This window comes from Ochotona princeps, chromosome 21, assembly GCF_030435755.1.
Source record: "Ochotona princeps isolate mOchPri1 chromosome 21, mOchPri1.hap1, whole genome shotgun sequence".
NCBI lineage: Eukaryota > Metazoa > Chordata > Mammalia > Lagomorpha > Ochotonidae > Ochotona > Ochotona princeps.
The window spans coordinates 36,907,532-36,925,727 of record NC_080852.1 but is presented as its reverse complement, the minus strand read 5'-3'; the positions used below and the strand labels follow the sequence as shown (position 1 = coordinate 36,925,727).

The 18,196-nt window shown below is 44.9% G+C and overlaps 1 protein-coding gene and 1 long non-coding RNA gene across 2 annotated transcripts in view; one reads left to right on the top strand and one right to left on the bottom strand.

Annotated features, from left to right (window-relative positions):
- Window positions 1–1,096: 1,096 nt before the first annotated feature.
- On the bottom strand, window positions 1,097–9,227 carry LOC131482831 (uncharacterized). The gene is made up of 3 exons (XR_009247335.1): window positions 8,970–9,227; window positions 6,233–6,320; window positions 1,097–1,480 (listed from the first exon to the last, which is right to left on the bottom strand). It is a non-coding gene; the product is annotated as an uncharacterized LOC131482831 (long non-coding RNA).
- An 11-nt stretch (window positions 9,228–9,238) lies between these two features.
- Window positions 9,239–18,196, top strand: part of SYN2 (synapsin II) — a 137,349-nt gene continuing 128,391 nt past the window's right edge. The window contains exon 1 of the mRNA XM_036497415.2: window positions 9,239–9,762. Coding sequence (XP_036353308.2) covers window positions 9,380–9,762 — 383 coding nt within the window. The 5' untranslated portion in view covers window positions 9,239–9,379. The remainder of the gene's footprint in view (window positions 9,763–18,196) is intronic.

Genomic DNA, 18,196 nt, shown 5'->3' with positions numbered 1-18,196 from the left:
GAAGGGAACGGCATCTGCAAAGGCACAGAGGTATGACACAGCAAGCCTTGTTTGGTGAACAGAAGTGGCAATATGGCTAAAGAGCAGCTCAAGGAAGGCTAGCAGACAAGCTAGAAAGGAAGTATGGAGAATTATAAACCATTGGGGCAGAAGTACCTTTACTCTCCAGAGAGGAAGGGCAGTGGGATTAGAGTGGAATTTTAAAAAAGTCCCTCAGGTGGTTCTGTGATGCTTGGGACATTGTCTGGGGAGCCAGGAGCAAGAAGACATTCTCCTCTTCTGGATACTTTTGCTTGCGGTTGGGACCCAATGCTGCTGCTCCATAGAGCTCTGAGGTGCAGGCCCCACCTCAGCAAGCCACCTGCCTTCTGTTGAGCCTGTGGTTGCCTTCATCACCTGCCAGGCTGAGCTGTTGCCGGGCAGCAGGCACAGTTGCTGGGGATGGGCGGAGCTTGGTCAGCCCACAGCCCACACGGCTGTTTGTCTGCGGGCCTGCTGCTGTAGGCGATCCCCATTGGCTGCAGAGACGGAATTTTCCTTTCTGCAGCTGTGCTTTACCACTCATCACTTTCCTGTCTCCACTCTGGGTGCAGAGCTCATCTAAAGCTTCCTATTCAAACAGTCATTGATATTCCTGTCTCGTTGGCTGCTGTCAATGGGAGAACAGGGAGGCATTTGCAGAGGAGGCTGGGCAAGGACCAGGTGCTTTTCTTGTCAGCCTGGATACAGAGATGTGTGTGTGTGCGTGGGGAGGAGGTCTTTTTTTTTTTTTTTAGTGGGTTTTCACAAGCAGTCTGTGCATTGTTTTTCTTTTCCTTATGTCTTTACTTTCTTCTCCTTCTCCATTTACTCTCTTCCTTACCCCTGTCTGGCCTTGGAATAGGCATTCAAGATTTAGCAATGACTCAGACAAAAATCTCTGCTTCAGAAAGACCCCAAGTCTCATGGGGCAAGCAGAATAGAACCCAATAATTACAGCATCATGTGCTGAGTACTATAATTGACTTATTTATGCATTCTAAAAATCTTTTATTGAATGAAAAAAAGTGAATGACTATTAGAGCACAGAGGAGAGAGGCACAATCAGCGTGGGCTTCACGGGGGTGATGGTGCCTGAACTGCATTTGGAAGGACATGAGCACCTGCTGATGACAGGCCCTGAAAGCCTGAATTCTCTTGACAATATCATGAGGTAGACAGTCCCATGTTACAGATGCATAAAGCCTCAGGGAGACTACATAAACTGCCTGACACCATTAGCTGTGGATGGTGCAGTCAGGACCTTGAAGCAGCTCTGCCCATCACACAGCTTGTGGCTGCTGCCACGCACCATGCTGTGAGGCATGGAAAACCATGCCCCAAGCAGAGGGAGCCACTTGGTCAAGGATTTCAGGCACACCAGACATGACATGGGCTGATTTCCTGGGACCTTTGGCTGCTACATTCTGTAATTTCAACATCTTCCAAGCACTCATATGGCCTGTTGGAAAAGCAAATGGCCAGTGAGTACACAATTTTTCTTCCTAAAGCTAGAAATCAGGATTTGAATCTCAGCTCTTCTGTAATAGGCTGTGTGACCTTGAGGAAGTCTCTTGAGTCTGTTTCTTCAAATGTTTAAATGAGTAGGAATCCCACCAGGTAGAAGTAATGTAGGAATTCAAGACAATGTATGGAGCCATCACTGCTCAGGTCTGTTCAAGGTGACTTTAGGATACCCAGTCTGGCTTAGGATGAAGGGGCTGGTTGAGTCATCAGTCAAGGGGATTTTTAGATAATTGGATGGGGGATGCCTTTTCTTGGCCAAGAAAGGAGGGTGTTGGCAGACAGCCTACATCTAGCCTGCTTCAAGTGGACCAGATGCTATTTTGGAGATGCAGAAAGGCATTTTCTTGACACTGGCAGTGTAGGGAGAAGAGAAAACTAGGAAATAGGAATAGCAACTTACTCCTGATCAGGGGGCAAGCAAGCCAGACAAAGCGTCTCGCTTCCCTATGCATGCTAGATCCTGTAAATGTGCAGGTAGCACATTCTACAAATGTAAGGTGGAGGCTGGGGACAGCGGGAGATGGAGAGAGTGCTGATGGGCTTGCAGGCAGAATCATATGCATTAAGAACAAAGTCAAATGCGAGACCCTGGATTAAGCGTCTGTTCACTCAGATCCCTGAAGCTGGTTGTTTTCAAGATAAGAAACGGGGCCATCTGCTCAGAGCTGGTCCTGGCACTAAGGAACCTTTCCCTAGGGACAGCCACGCAAGAACTCATACCACTTGATGCCACTGGGAAGCACCGGAGGAATATTTTTTCTCAATGTTCTGATATGGTAATGGAAAAGTTGGGATTTGTTCATTTTTATTTTGCGACTTACTAACAGGTTGCCCATCTTCCACTGCAGCAAACTTGTGAAAATGATTCCTACCTCACAGAGCTGTTGCCAGGATTAAATGAGAAAGCAAATGGATAGCATCTGTCACAGTGCTTAGAACACAGACCACGCTCAATAAAGTGGCAATTATTGTGACTTGCCATTTCACCAATAAGGAAGTAGAAGACCTTTCCTTCTCGTATTAATCCAAATTTGTAGCTTCCCAGCAGAGATCTTGTGACTGTTCCTTCACGATAGCCTTACGGATTACCCCAACCGCTTCACTTTACACAACAGCAGGAAACAGACTCACAAGCAAAATGGCTCTACAATATTAACACAGCTACTCATGTGAGGTCGTTTTGTGATGAAACAGGGAGTCAGACTATAGCTCTGTCTTCAAATAGAAATGTAAGCCCCATTGAATTTCTTTAAAATAATTGCTATCATGAATATGAGAATATTTATGCACAGTTTTCCATTATATGCATTTCCATAAACTTTCTGAAGACATCTCATATGCTTGGATTTCAAATATGCTCTTGCAGCAAAATAAACCTATCTTCTAATTCCATTTCCATGGGCTTTTTGAAGTACCTCCATATATACCTATAATGCACTAAACTTGGCATTGGGCAGTATTGAGATATAATCTCATTGCATTTTCAACAAGTCTGCAAAGGACAATTTCCCCACTCTACAGAAGAGTAAACTAAATCTTATTAAAGAAATGGCACGATAACAAGTGGCAGGGACAGGGGATTAAATCCATGAGGTTCTGGCTCTAACGATCTCATTGGCTCATAATCTGTAAACTCATAATCTGTCAGCTTCCCGCTGACCCTAGTTGCTCCTTCACTGGCATCTTGTGAGTATCTCTCCCTATGACATAGAAATCACCTCTATTGACCGTTCCAGCAGTGGAGGGAGGAGTGGCCTTCTGAATTGACTTGATTTAGAAGCTCAGTGTTGCCTCTGAGGTGGATTGGATGCTAAGCAGAAGGGATGCTCATACTTGAAGCAGAGTGAGGATGCTACTGGAAAACAACCTTCTATAAACCCTCAGTTTCCCAGGCTTGGGGAAAATCTACTCTGTACTGCTCATATGTGCATGACAGAGATGTGCCTTCATTACCATGGCAACAGCTAAGATACCAGCATCCTGCAAGAGGCCAGAGCTGCCCTGTGTGGAGCTGTGGTCCTAGCTAGGTAGGAATAGGAGTGGGGTCTGTTGGAGGAAGGAGTCTCATTAACTAGATTCTTCTTGCTTGAAGCCAGCTTCTTCCTTGAGGGCAGGATGCTTAATAAAGGATCCATGCCACACCAAGCCCCTGTGCCCGTAGGACTCTAGGTAGCAGGAGATGGCAGGGAGGTTCATCCAGGGAGTTCAGGAAGCCATGTTATTTCTCCAAAGGTTTCCAGTCAATGCACTTATTGGGCAAGCTGATGATGGATGGCCCCTTTATTAGGAGTCTACCTGTATATCCTGATGGGGAATCTTATGGGCTTTGCAGGCAGCCAGTGCTGCAGTGTTCCAGATCTAACATCTTATGTTAGCTGGTGTAACTTCTCCAAGTCTACATTATTTCACTGGTAGAAAGAGGGGGGGTATTAAACCCCTCCCTGTGGGAGATTCAACTGAAATAATACATGGGCAGTTTCTGGCATGTGCTTGGCATTTAATTAGTTGTTACAACTGTGTCCCAATAAATAGTCAGAGAACTGTAGACTTGGCAAGGATACCATGTCTGCCCTCCTGCCTTTGGGGCAGACTGGAATTGTGTATGACTGCCCCTTGAAACCATCTGCCAGAATTCAGTGTTCGCTCCCCAAACTAGGCCCCTAAATTCCTTGGCTCAACCTGGTGAAATGAGGTGCTTGTTTCTTCCTGGGGGACTCCACCAAGAGAACCTCACAGTGCCAGACCTTGGGATCACCTGGCTTAACTCTCTGCCTCATCTTCCAGACCAGAAAAGGGAAACTTGGAGGAGAGAAGAGTGAAGGGCTTTGTTCCAGGTAGTGAGTTGAAATGTTTGTGTGACTAAGTCTGCGCTGTGCTGTAAGAGGGTTGACCTTGAGACTGCCTGGATTTTCTTGGGTATTTAATACTGGGATAATTGTGTGGGGAGAGTCCTTTTTTGTAATTTAGTTGTAATACTGGAGAGCTTGGTGATTCCTTGGGAGGCAGAAATATTCAGAGCTAACATTTGCACAGTGCTTCATAGCTTATAAAATACACTCACATATTCAATCTTACTCAGTCCTCCCAGTAGTCCTTCAAGGTCGTTATTACAATTATCTTTCTTTCACAGATGGTTAACTGAGGCTGGAAGTGGCCTGCTCAATGATACAAGTTAACAAGGGAAGACTTAGCAAATGAATGTATATTTGCGTGACTCCTAATTACAGCACACTGGCCCAGTTGACAGAACCAATTTGGAGAAGTTAATGTGGGGAGCAAAGCCGTCTTGTGCTGATGGTGCACAGCGATAGAAGAGGAAGGCAGCCACAAGGCCAACACCAGCTGTCAAGAGTGCAGCCGACCACTCTCGTTATTGAGCTTTCCAAAATGAAAGGTGACATGACTCTGGGGAAGGTGGTAACGATATCTCTTTGGGCAAAGCTTTAGTATTTTGAAAGTGCCTCCCAGATTACATCAGGAGAGTTCCAAGGCAGGCTCACACTATCATCTCCTTTCTGCATCTAAGGCCCAGAGACTTTAACAACTGTTGTGAAATCATTAAGCCAGTTGGTGATAGAGCAGGAATAGGATGCACTATGTCTGACTCTTACTCTCTTGACTTCTACTGAGAGCAGGTGCAGCTGAAAGGGGACCCTGAGTTTGAGATGTGGGCAAGAGTCATGGATAGCATTGATCCCATCACATTTCCTTGTTTGGAAGGAAACCCAGACAACAAGCATTTGCCAAGTAGCTGAGTGCACCAGGTTTCCCTTTATAAGCTGGGTTTTTGAGCTCTGCCTTCAGAAACACTTCAATGACTCCTCAGTCATGTTCATGTACCGAATCTGTACACTCTTGTTGCTGCACTGATGTTCCGGGGAAGAGAGAAATCAGAGAGGTGATAAAGCATTTCAACTGGTTTTTTTATCTTAGTAGAATTCTTTCAACTGCAGTTACCAGATACCTACTTGTGTTTACAATTCAGTGGGAAGGTAAAGATTACACAAGAAAAGCTGAAAGAGACTTGGGTTTCAAGAACTGGGAGAGACCTTTGATATTCTGACAATCGGCTTTTGGCCCCTAAGGGATTAAGCAAAGTGGTAGAGACCCCTCTGCTGACTGCTTTGGGACAAACACCTTCCCCTGAAGATGCAGAAAAACTGCTGTCAGAGGGAGATGGCCAAAAAAAAAGCCCTAGCCGTACCAGATTTTTATGTTTTGTAGAATTTCCTGAATCTAAATCTAGTTTTCTCTTGAATTCTGGGTAAGAGGTAGGTCAGATGATGCTGCTATAATCCGTCTGCATCTGGAACCCAGGTTCACAGGTAAGGATAAGGAAACTCATTAAAATTCAAGCCCCTGTATTAATTAGGTGCCCTTACCAAGAGCTCGCTGGGACATGGGGGATATCAGCTTAAGCAGGAGTGATTTATAGTTGTACCAACTAATAGGAAACTTCTGATCACACACAACTACTTTTAATGACTACCTGTGCCCAATTACAAGTAAATAGTCTGCCTTCCACAAGCATGATATTCTTATTAAAATCAAACAAACAATTTATAATGGAATACTTGATAAGCATTCTTCATAGTATTCTGAGTGTCCATTACTTCAATGAAGGAATCTAAAATGAAGTCATTCTTTGGCAATGTTCTGCTTTGGTTCCTATGATTGGGATACTTACTGTGTGTTACATATCATATGTGGTTGGGCTCCGTGGATCATCCTAAGAGCAGTAGAGGATAGAATCATCACCTTGATGTTCTTGCAATCTAAAGAGAGAAGATAGATAGATGTTAACAATATAAACACATAAGTAGTTCTCTTATCCATAAGGATATGTTCCAAGATCTCCAAGCGATGTCTGAAACCCTATAAATTCTACATTTTCCCCTATACTTACATATATACAGTTTAATTTGTAAATCAGTCACAATAAGAGATTAACAGTGGTAGTAATAAGAGAAAACAAAACAATACACTGTTAAGAAAAAAAGTTATATGAGTGTAGCACCTTTCCTCACCCCCTTAATACCTTTGATGGACAGTAGATTTTAGCAACGTCAGAGTACCACTTATTTTTCTTTCTTTACGGAGAGCTTTTCACCTTATCACTTTAGGAAAGCATTTTACTGCTTCTCTTTGGCATATCTGAATTGCCAACATTACTACTTTTGAGTTTTGGGTCATCAAAATAAAAGTAAAATAAATGTTACTTGAACATAAACTCTAGATAATATGATGGTGAATTTGATAAATGAGATGGCCACTAAGTCTCCACAGGGGAGGCAGCATACACAACATGGGCACATTGAACAAATGGGGCGGATCGACACTCCGGGCAGGGCAAAGCAGAATGGCATGAGATTTCATTATGCTATTCAGAAAAGTGCTGTAATTTTCCATTTATTATTTTCCTGCTGCTTTGACTACTGGCATTATACTATGGAAAGTTAAACCACAGATAAGGGGTGACTACTATGCACATGTATGGTCTCTCAGAGCCTCCCAACAGAAAATGGAATGTGTATAGCAGGCCAGGTACCACGCAAAGGCTCTCACAGACAGAGGTTTTGCCTTCAAGGAGTAGATTTCCACTTTGCATCATCCTAGCCTCCTCAGCTTTGCTCCTGCTATCTGGATTGCCATCTATACTCTTTTCCACTTATCTGAATTCTACACATTTAATAAGGCATGAGCCATACCTCCTCTGTGAAATCCCTGTGAAATGCTCTTTTTCCCTCTGGCTCCTTTAACATTCATGACCTACACCCCTTTCTGGTCAACCACAGACTGCCATGGTTAATTATGTGTTCATATGTTTACAAGTTGTTTTTCTGGTGTTTTACTCATATTTGAATCTCCTTTACCATTCAGGCCCTAGCATATGACTCGTAAATTTTAGGTACACAAAACATGTTTGCCAATTGGTTAGTTTAAAATATTGTACATATACTACAAGATTAATGATGGGGAATTACTTGGATGTAAAAGACATATATATATATCTATGAATATATAATATGATTCATATATAATATGATTTCTGTACTATGAATTGGTAGAGACATCTCAAGACCCATATCAAATGCCCTTTCCTCTGACAGGCCTTAAATAAACCTGGCTGGCACAATACCCGCCTCTGCTCTCAGTGCTCCTAGACCACCTTGCCAAACTGTAGCACAGTGTTTGTCATCTGTGTGGTTCTCCTCTGATGATTCCTGCTAGCTCACAGACTGTGGAGCTCTCTCCGAGGCCACTTCCCATTCCTCTCAGTCTTTCCTTCCAGGGACCCTGGGATGGACGTGAGAGATGGGACAACCTCTGCATGATCGCAGTTGATTGGAAAACTCTCTGACCTACTTGTTCAGACCTGGATTGTGCATGTCTAGGTCCCAAGCTGAGTGCCAGGAAGCAAGGGCTGCCTGCCAATATTAGTGGCAAGCCTCTCACTGACTCCATTCAGCTCTGCAAGTAGCCACTGAGAGCCAATTAAACAAAAAGAACTGGAGCACCACCAGCACAATACCTACTGTGTAGCAGCTGCTTTACACATATGATGTGATTTATACTCTGTGTAACAATTTTGAAAAGTGTTATCCTCCACCAAAAGAGGGTCAGAGAGGTAGTTTGTTCAAGGTCACCTACCATCCATACTCATTTTGGTGCAAAAAGTATAAAGGATCTACCAAAGGTTGATAAAAAATGCATATTACGAAAAAATTTAATGGATTCCAAAATTGTTTTGCCCTAAAACAAACATCTTTCAATTTCATTTTCCACAAACTTTGGAAATACTCTCGTATACCTGTTGTGTCCTTGCTATGAAATCAGATAGGAACTAAGGCTGTCTCCTGGGCTGTGAAAGCTAAGATGCAAGGGTCCTAGAAGACTTCATCATTGCACAGGAGACACAGCAACCAGAAGTCTACACAGAGGCTAAAGCAGGTCTGACCAATGAATGAAACAAATATAACAAGTCGAAAAGAAGATCTTGGAGATGCCCTTGGCTTGGCATTGGATGCGTTCAAGCATGACAGGAGAGCAAACACGCGAGGGACAGGAGAGTTTGAGACAGTCTTCTCCTGGGGATGCCCGGGGCCTCAGCCTTCTGTGCTGTGCTGTGCTCGGTTAGGCGGGGAGAAGTGCGCGCAGTGCAGGGAGCCACGCACCTCCCCGCAACCCGGGGGGCAGAGACGCTGTTTCTCCGCCTTCTGCCCTAGGGGGGCGGAGCCAGCTCTTTCCCGGGCATTGGGGTCAGGGTCCCTCGTCCTGGCGTGGAGGGGTGGTGCTGGTGTTTTCCTCCCTCAGCTCTGAGGAAGGGTCGTTTTCTGGCTCGCCACAGGACGCGCGTGTCAGCGGGGAGGAGGGAGTGGGGACCGCCTCCCTCAGCTCCATCTAGGTTAGGTCAGGACTCTTACCCAGAGGGTGGTGGGCACTCGCGGTTCCCACCTCCCTTCCCGACGAAGTCACGCTCAGCTAGCTGTGGGCACGGCTTGCCTTCCCCACCCGCCCCGAGTCCCGAGAGCCATGAGGCGGCGACAGCCAGGTGCCCCCGGTGGCCGGCGGCGAGGCGGGGGCGGCGCCAACTCTGCGGCGCGGGGCGGGGCGATCTCAGGCCCCGCCCGCTCCCTGGCGCGGAGCTTCGCGAAGCCCCGCTGGCCCGGCCCAGTCCGCCGCGGCTGTCTGCGGGGATAGCGCTTTGCGGACCGCGTCTCCCCCACCGCCACTGCCGCCGCCGCCGCCGCCGCCGCCGCCGCCGCCACCGCTTCGGCCTCCCTCCGAGCCGCCCAACCCCGTCGCCTCGCGCGTCCCTAGTCCCTCCAGCCAGATGATGAACTTCCTGCGGCGCCGGCTGTCGGACAGCAGCTTCATCGCCAACCTGCCCAATGGCTACATGACCGACCTGCAGCGGCCCGAGCCCCAGCAGCCGCCGCCGCCCCCCGGCCCGGGCGCGGCCTCAGCCTCGTCGGCGCCCCCGGCCGCGTCGCCGGGCCCCGAGCGGAGGCCACCTCCCGCCCAGGCGCCCACGCCGCAGCCCGCGCCGCAGCCCGCTCCGGCGCCGTCGGTGGGCAGCAGCTTCTTCAGCTCGCTGTCCCAAGCCGTGAAGCAGACGGCCGCCTCGGCGGGCCTGGTGGACGCGCCCACGCCGCCGCCCGCCGCCGCCAGGAAGGCCAAGGTGCTGCTGGTGGTGGACGAGCCGCACACCGACTGGTAGGTGCGCCGGGCCGCCTCCGCTCGGAGGTCAGGGATCCGCCGTGGGCTGAGGAGAGGGTGGTCTCGGGTCGCCCAGGAAGCTTTTAAGACCCGGGAATTAAAAAAAAAAAATAGAAGTAGGAAAGAAAAGGAAAAAACGAAAATAAGGATCGTGCCGTCCCGAGGGAGAGGCGGGCAGACGGGCGGCGCGAGTGCGTGTTTGGGGGCGAGGGAGGGCACCATGGACCCGGGAGGGTGAATCTGAGGTAAAATTCTTGCCCGCTCGCCTCGGATTCCCTGAGACGCAGCCAGGACCGAGCTACTTTATGCCACAGAGGAGTCTTCCGAAATAGTTTTTTCCCCCTCCCCAAGAGGGGACGGTGAGAGGGGCGAGGGGGAAGCCTTAGCTCAAATGCCGGAAGGCTGAGGTGAAACGGTCTCTGTGACTGAGGAGATGCTAACGGCCGATAGGAAAGGCCCCTCTTGACGAGGCCCGGAGTGGAAATTGGGATCGGGGGAGTGGGTGAGGCTGTTCCCCTCGGACCAGGCACCCCGAAGGCGACTTTGGGGCCCCGTGGGTGGGATTCCCGGGGCGGTCGCCCTGGTGTGCACCTGCCTGCCAGAGGCTGCGGTTTGTGCGGCAGGGAGGGAGGGCGCTGATGGAGTTTGCGTGGTGAGTGTGTGTGTGCACGCGTGGGTGCAGGAGGTGGGAGTGATGGTGGCTTATTGCAGGTAAAATAGCCTGGCTGCTGCAGGGGTGCCACGGGAGATCTGCTTCCACGCAGTGCTCGAGGGACTTGAAGAGCCCAACCCAGCCCCTCTTGGCATCTCCCCCCAGAGTGGCCATGCTGGGGAAGCAGTCCCCTCCGTGGTAAAAGCTCGGATGAGGTCCCTTTCAGACCAGGAGGGATTCGAGTTGGTGCAGCTGGAAGCCGACCCAGGGGTTGGTGGGATTGACTGATGAAGGGCGCAAAGAAATGAGGAGGGGGCACTGTATCTTCAGGAATGTGAAGAAGGGCTTTTGTGGTTGTTGACTGGGCCTCCGTGTTCCGCCTGCGAGGGAGGTCCAGAGGGCCCATGAGGCTTTTTGTCTCCATTTCCTCTTTGGTTGCTTCCCAGCGTTTCTCTCTCATTCTCTCATTGGGAGCCGCAGAGCGAGGGCTGCAGAGAGGGAAGGTGTGGGCAGGGGTCTGGGCATGGTGGAATGAGATGTGAGTGTGGGGATGCCTTCCTGCTGGCAGCCAGTGGCACCATTCTGCACAGTTGTTTAGATGTCTATTAAAGGCAAAGTAGAAAATCTGAAGGTGCCAACAAATGGGTAATGGGGACGTGTTAGAGGACACGACAGTGGCCTTGACAGCCCCCTTAAGAGATCGCTAGAATTCAGTTCACATCAACAGGTGCTTATTAAAGGCAACAGGATGGAAACTAAAGTCTTGAGCATGTTATACACCAAACTGTACTGGGTGCTCACAATAGATTTTCTCATTGAGTTCTTACCACAAAACCAAGGCTTTGAAAATGTAAATACTATTTTCACAGTCATACAACCGGCAGAATTTGAATTAAGGCCGATTTGAATTCACTGTTGCCACTTAGGCTTATTGTATTATTTTAGTAATAAGCTTACTCTAGGGCCAAGGCAGTGCGGGGGCCCTTTAGGGAATGTACATGCCAATTTGGGAGAGAGAATGGGTACATGAAACATTTAAGAAAATCTGGAGTTATTGCTGGAGACAAGGTGTTTGGGGCCTGCAGTGACTGGAGTGATTGGTGAGAGCTTCACAAAGGTAGATCTAAAGAAAGGCCAGAAAGAGGGGAGGAATGTGAATGACCTTTCCTTTTTTCGTGAGAGAATCTGACCCTTAAGTACTGTATGTTGACCTCGCATCCTGGTGAAGGCATTTATTTTGGGTCTAATTAATAGTAAGGCACCTAAAGGAAGGGTTTCGTTTATAAATGCTACTAGTGGCTTCAGATTTGAAAGTCTTTTTGGATGGTATTATTTTATAGAAAGCCTGACATAAAATAGAGAATTGGCCTCACCCTAGAGACTAGACTAATGGTGGAAATAAGAGAAGCGACTTTTGTTCCTGGCACAGTAGCCTAGTGGCTAAAGTCCTTGCCTTGAACACACTGGAATCCCACATGGGCAATCAGTTCTAGTCCCGGAGACCCTGCTTCCCAGCCAGCTCCCTGCTTGTGGCCTGGGAGAACAGTGAAGGACGGGCCAAGGCCTTGGGACCCTGCACCCGTGAGGGAGACCTGGAAGAAGCTCTGGTCCCCCATGTGGGAGACTTCTGTTGAGTGTTCAGCTTTTGGCTTCACCATGATCCTGTTGGAGGTATTTGGTATTAAAACAGTGAATGGCAGGACTCTCTCTTACTCTTTCCATCTGCCTCATAAATAAATAGGTGAATTGAAATTTCAAATGGGCAGTTTCTGTGAAATTCTTGAAGCTTTCTCCTTTATGCTAAATACTATTTACTGTGCTTGAATAGGAAGACCAGGTGTGGTCTCCCAGTAGAACTCAAAAATTGATCCCATCTGATTTACGGAATACTAAAAGAAGGAGGGTTTTAACACCCACTTAAATAATTGAAGAATTAAAAGAGGGCTTAAAATAGGTAGCATCCCCGTGCATCCTTAATACACAGCATAGTCCTTTGAATCTCTATCAGTGTGATTGCAAGCACAGAATTTATAGACCTTACCATTCGCCAGGTTGATGGGAAAACTAGAAGGTGTTTTTCTTCTTATATTCAAGATGTATTCATTGGTTGTTTGAAATCTTTAGACCAAGGGCATTCTAAACGATAACTGAAAATTCTATTGGTGCTTCACAGAAAATACAGTCATGCTCCTTATCAACTCATCATATACTTCATTAATTATTACTAATGTTATTTTTTATGTTGCCAGAATATTCATGTCTTCTTTTAAGCTTGGCACATAAATTTGAACTGCAGCTTTCACTTTCATGACCTTTGTACCTAAACAAAGAACTGATGCCTGTTTGTGTGAATTCTTGTGTCTTCTGTATATTCCAGTCTCACTGGGTAAGAGGTAAGTTTTCTATCAGATTCTTCCTTTCCTTCTAGGAATTCTGACTCCAGTGACAAACTGAGCTTTCCATCCTGGGACTTCTCAGTGTTTGATTTGATATTCAGTATGGCACAAATACTCCTGATTATCTAGATACTGCAGATAAGATTAGTCAACAGGTGTTTGTTGAGTACATTCTTTTTATAGAGTTAAATTTACTACAGATAAATGAGACGTAGTGTCCACTTTGTAAGATCTTACTGTCCAGTCGGAAAGAGAAGAAACACATACTTTTGAAAAATGATAATTACAAATTACCTTTGGTATTCCAAGTATGGTCTTTGGACCAACAGCATTGGCATCAAACAGGAGCTTTTTGAACTGTTGTATCTCAGGTCCCATCCCTTGCCTGATGACTCACACTTTGTGCTTGAGCACGATCCTCAGGTGATTCATAATCGCATTGTATTTGAGTTGTGGTAAACTAGTGGACATGTGCTTGGTGCTGCAGGTGTTATATATTGAGCTGTTATATATTGAGCATTACTGTATGAGAGAGAAGTCTTCAGAAGGTTCTTATAAAATTCATATTATGAAAAAGCTGTAGATGAATTTCAAATTATTTACACCAAAATTATTTATTTTTGTAAAGATTTATTTATTTTTTATTGAAAATGCAAATTTATAGAGAGGAGAAATAGAAGGATTTTCCATCCTCTGGTTCACTCCCCAAGGGGCCATAATGGCCAGAGCTGAGCCAATTTGAAGCCAGGAGCCAGGAGCTTCTTCTGTGTCTTCCTGTGGGCACAGGATCCCAAAGCTTGGAGCCATCCACTACTGCTTCCCCAGGCCACAAGCAGGGAGCTGGAAGGGAGGTGGAACATCAGGGCACAAACTTGTGCCCAATGAGATTCCAGCACATGCAAGGTAAGGATTTAGCCACTAGGTTGTCGTGCCAGGTCCCAAAATTATTTTTTAATTCCATTTTTTAAATTCCAAAATTTTGTTAAAAAGAGCTTTATTTATTTACTTGAAAGAGTTACCAAGAGAGATGGAGAAACAGGGAGAGCTTTCCAATCTGCTGTTTCACTCCCCAAATGGTTGCACCGACCAGAGCTGGACTGGTGCAATGCCAGGATCAGAGCTTCTTTGGGGTCTTCCACTTTCCAAGTGACCACAACAGCTGGAGCTGAGCCAGTCTGAAGCCAGGAGCCCGGAGCTTCTGCCAGCTCCCCCATGCTGGTGCAGGGTCCCAAGCCTTTGGGCTGTCCTCGACTGCTTTCCCAGGCCACAAGCAGGGAGCTGGCTGGGAAGTGGAGCTGCCGGGACATGAACCAGTGCCCACATGGGATCCCAGTGTGTTCAAAGTGAGGACTTCTGCCACGAGGCTATGCGCTGTGCCTGTCTAATCCTTACTTTGTATGCACTGGGATCCCATATGAGTGCTGGTTTGTTTCCCAGTTGTTCCACTTCCCAAATAAGGTGTGGGACTTCTCTCTGGTAAATATGCCTAAGCCATTAGCAGGAAACTAGATCAGAAGTGGAAGAGCTGGGACAGGAACTGGCAGCACGTATCAGATGCCTACATCACCGCAATGCTGGTAGCAGGACCTGTTAGTTCTCTCCATTGTCAGTCACTAGCAATGACTGTTGTGAGTTCAGATTGACTATTTTTAAAAACCTATGCACATGAAAGAGGATATACAGTATTTGTCTTTCTGCATCTGGCTCATTTCACGTCACAGCACTTCTATCCATTTTGCTGCTAATGTAATGACTTAATTCTTTTTGCAAAAACAGTTTTTAAGTGTTGTGTGATTCAGTACTGTTCAACACTAAAAACAAGGCAAGTTTTAAGGATTTAAGGATAAGGTGAGTACAGGCATTGTCTATTGGGATTTTTCATCTGGTATTTAAACATGATTTTAAAACAGTATGATGATTTATATACACAAGGTACTATGGGAATAAAGATAAGAATTATATTGGAGAATGAAGATGGGATTAGAAATATTTCATAAAGATATGCTGCTGTGCACTCTTAGGTAAGCTACTTTGACCTTTGAACTTTCTATAAATTCAAATGAGAAAATGAAATAAACGTTCTCTAAGATTTCTCCAAGCACTATATTATTTTCATGTCTTAATTTTTTGAGCCATTTCCTTCTAAAACTTCAGCTCCACAGTTTTGCTTTATGTGGTAATGTCTGTAACTCTGGAAGAAGAAGTAGATGTTAGTAAGTGACGAAATATTTCCTTAAATGATTAACTCACTTTTGAGTACTCTATTCAGTACCTCCTTGCAATATTGCCATCGTGTGGTATCCTGGATAAAGGGCTGATCTTGTTATGTCTCTTATGCTTCCTGTGTGTGTTTCTTCTTCAGCAGTGGAAGTTGGGGACATGTGCTTGGATTCCTGTTAAACCTAAGCACTTTGTGTACTAATTTTGAATTGTTGGTGAGTGGCATTTGTTTCTTCATTACTGCTTTATAGTTTACACAGCGTGTTCTTGCTTATCATCTCATTTTACTTTTGCATTGATCCTCAGCAGTAGATAGAAAATCCATTTCATAGACAGAAAAGTAGTAAATTGCTTCTGCTTTCTCTGTAGTACAGAAATCCTTAGTAGGGAACCTAACTACTCAATCCAGAGGAAAGTGTCAGTCTAGACCTGTGCTGATTTGTTTGATCTTGAGCTCCCTTTAAAAGTTCCTTGGCTTCTCTGCATTGTATTCTTGGTTCACAGTTCTCTTCATATCTCAGTTTTGTTGTTCTCTGAATTTTGTTCATTAAATGTAGGGATCCTTGGAGCTCCAACTTTGGCCTACATCTTTTTTCACACTGATACTCTTTGTTGCATTTACTCAGATGTCAGTTTTCTCCAAATGTAGTCAGTTCTCTTATTTTTAGTTTTAGCCAGGACTTCACTTGGATCTTCAGTGTGTTGAGTTGTGTGGGATAGCAATAGTTAAGGCAGCTCAGGATTATTTGGCCCAATGCTGAATCCCTTGTTTTCTTACCTATCTTAGCTCTTATGTTCTCTTTCTCCTCTGGGGACACCAGTGGAGCCTGTTTGAAGTTCTCCTACCGCTCACCTAGAACTTCTGCATGTCTTAGAGATTTTCATTTAATGGCTTGAGTGAACTATTTAAAATGCAAATTTGACATTTTCCTTCCTTTGTGTAAGGCTTTTTATTGGCTTATAGGTTAAGTTCATGGACCTCTTGAGATTTGATCTCTGCTTTTTTTCCCAACTTCCTTTTGACCATTTAAACAGTCATTTTTCAGTAAAACTGAAATGTTTGATTCCATCCATAGACTGCAATTGCTCTTCATCTGCACTTACGCTGTATATTACTACTGTAGTTGATTTTCTTTATGTTTCCTACCTGTTCTCTAAAAATCTCATGTTCATCTTTTGGGACTGAGAGGAGTATTTGCTTTTCCAGAAATCCTCCTCTAAGTCCCTGGATTGTATTTGGAAATCTGCCTCTTTTAACTGTGTGGATGTCTGTCATTGGACTCAGTCCAGTGGTCTGTTTGTCTTCTTCCTTCCCTACTAGTAGTTCTTTGAAGGCAAACTTACTGGTTTTTGTTTGTTTGTTTGTTTATTTCTGCATCCTTAACACACAGCAGAGAGCCTGACACATAATTGAATGTTATTAAATCTTTTTCTTTAATCCAGCAGAGAGATTCAGAGAACGTTAGAAGGGGCACAATGGAGAGAAATAATCAAAATTTGAGGTGTGTTACGTTGGGCGTCATGGTTAATTCTCTACAAATGCGACGAATCTTCAAAGATTTTCTGGAAACAATGTGTAATTAAAAGAAAAACTGGATTAAAACAAATTTTTGCACCAAATAAACTTTAATTTTCTGTAACATTTTTAAGTGCCCTTGAAGCATGTTTCACATGTTTTCACTCTTACATGTGTCTATGAGATATAGATGAATTTAATTACTAGTTTTCAACCACTGCGAACCATAAGTCTCTAGAGATTTTTTGACTTTTTTTTTTGACTTTTTTTTAAGAAAAGATTCATTTACTTTTATTGGCAAGGCAGAGTTACAGAGAGAGAGAGAGCAAGAGGCAGGGAGAGATCTTTGAACCGTTGATTCAACCCTCAAATTGACAATATGGCCAGAGCTAGACAGGTCTGAGGCCAGGACCCAGGAGCTTCTTGCAGGTTTCCCATGTGGGTGCCCAGGCCCAAGGACTGCTTTCCAAGGTCATAAGCAGAGAGCTGAATCAGAAATGGAGCAGCGAGGATTTGAACTGGTACCCATATTGGATGTCTGCCCCAGACAGAGGCTATATCATCATGCTGGCCCTGATATTAAACTCTCTCTTTTTTAAAGACTTATTTATGTTTATTGGAAAGGCAGATTAAATTTTTAATGAGAGCCACTAAAACAGCCCATTATACTGGAAAATATAATCTGATAAATGGTAGCTCTGCACAGAATAAAGGCAAATGGATAAAACTGAGGACTGAGTTTCTCTTACTTATTCTGTATTAACACTTGACTCCCAAGGAGCCATTTGCCTGAGGTTAATCTTGTCTTCTTGCCGTATTTAGAGAATTTTTCCATTGTTATGAGATGTCAATCTTGAAAAGCCCGAGCTGCCTGTTGCTTTCATGATGAAAACCTTTTGAGGAGGTTATTGCTTCACAGATGTCCTTATTGAGTTTTTTAGGGACATATACTGTGTTCTTGCTGCCTTTCATCAAGTCTTTTTGGGGGATTTCTGTTTCCTCAATTGTGAAATAAGAGTGTGGAAATGATTTAATTTACTGATCTATGAGGGCTCTTCAAAACAATCATAAACAATGTGTTTTTTTTTTCTTGAAAGGGAAACAACCTCAATTGTAGCAAAGAATATGAAGATCGGATCGAATGTTAGAGGACCATAACACCATTGTGATTTAAAAACAAAAGTTGGAAGAAAATATATAGCAAGCTTTCATGATCTAATTTGGCTTACCCTTTCAGTGTTCATTTTATGTACTCATTTTGTTACAGCCGTGGCGGACTGCTCATAGTTAACTGGATGTGCCAAGTTCTGTCTTCTCTACCTAAAAGCTTTTGTTGTATGTTTTTACCTGAATAATTCTGAATAATCTTTAGGACTCAATTTAGTTGTCTTGTAGAGTCAAGACTATTCTCTATCAAAGGGGCCTAACAACTTCATACAATAACTTCTTCCTGGTTTAATCCTGTATAACGAAGCTTGTGTTTTGTTTTAGAAAAAAGTGAGGTCTCCTTTTCTGTTGGGGGTGTTGAATCTTTGGAGGGATTTAGTGTTTATCGTAACACATCTGAAAACTGTGTTTCTTTTGCACTTTCAGGTTTCAGGGATACCAAGTCCTTTCTTTGTAAATTGTGGTGCAGCTCTAGAGATG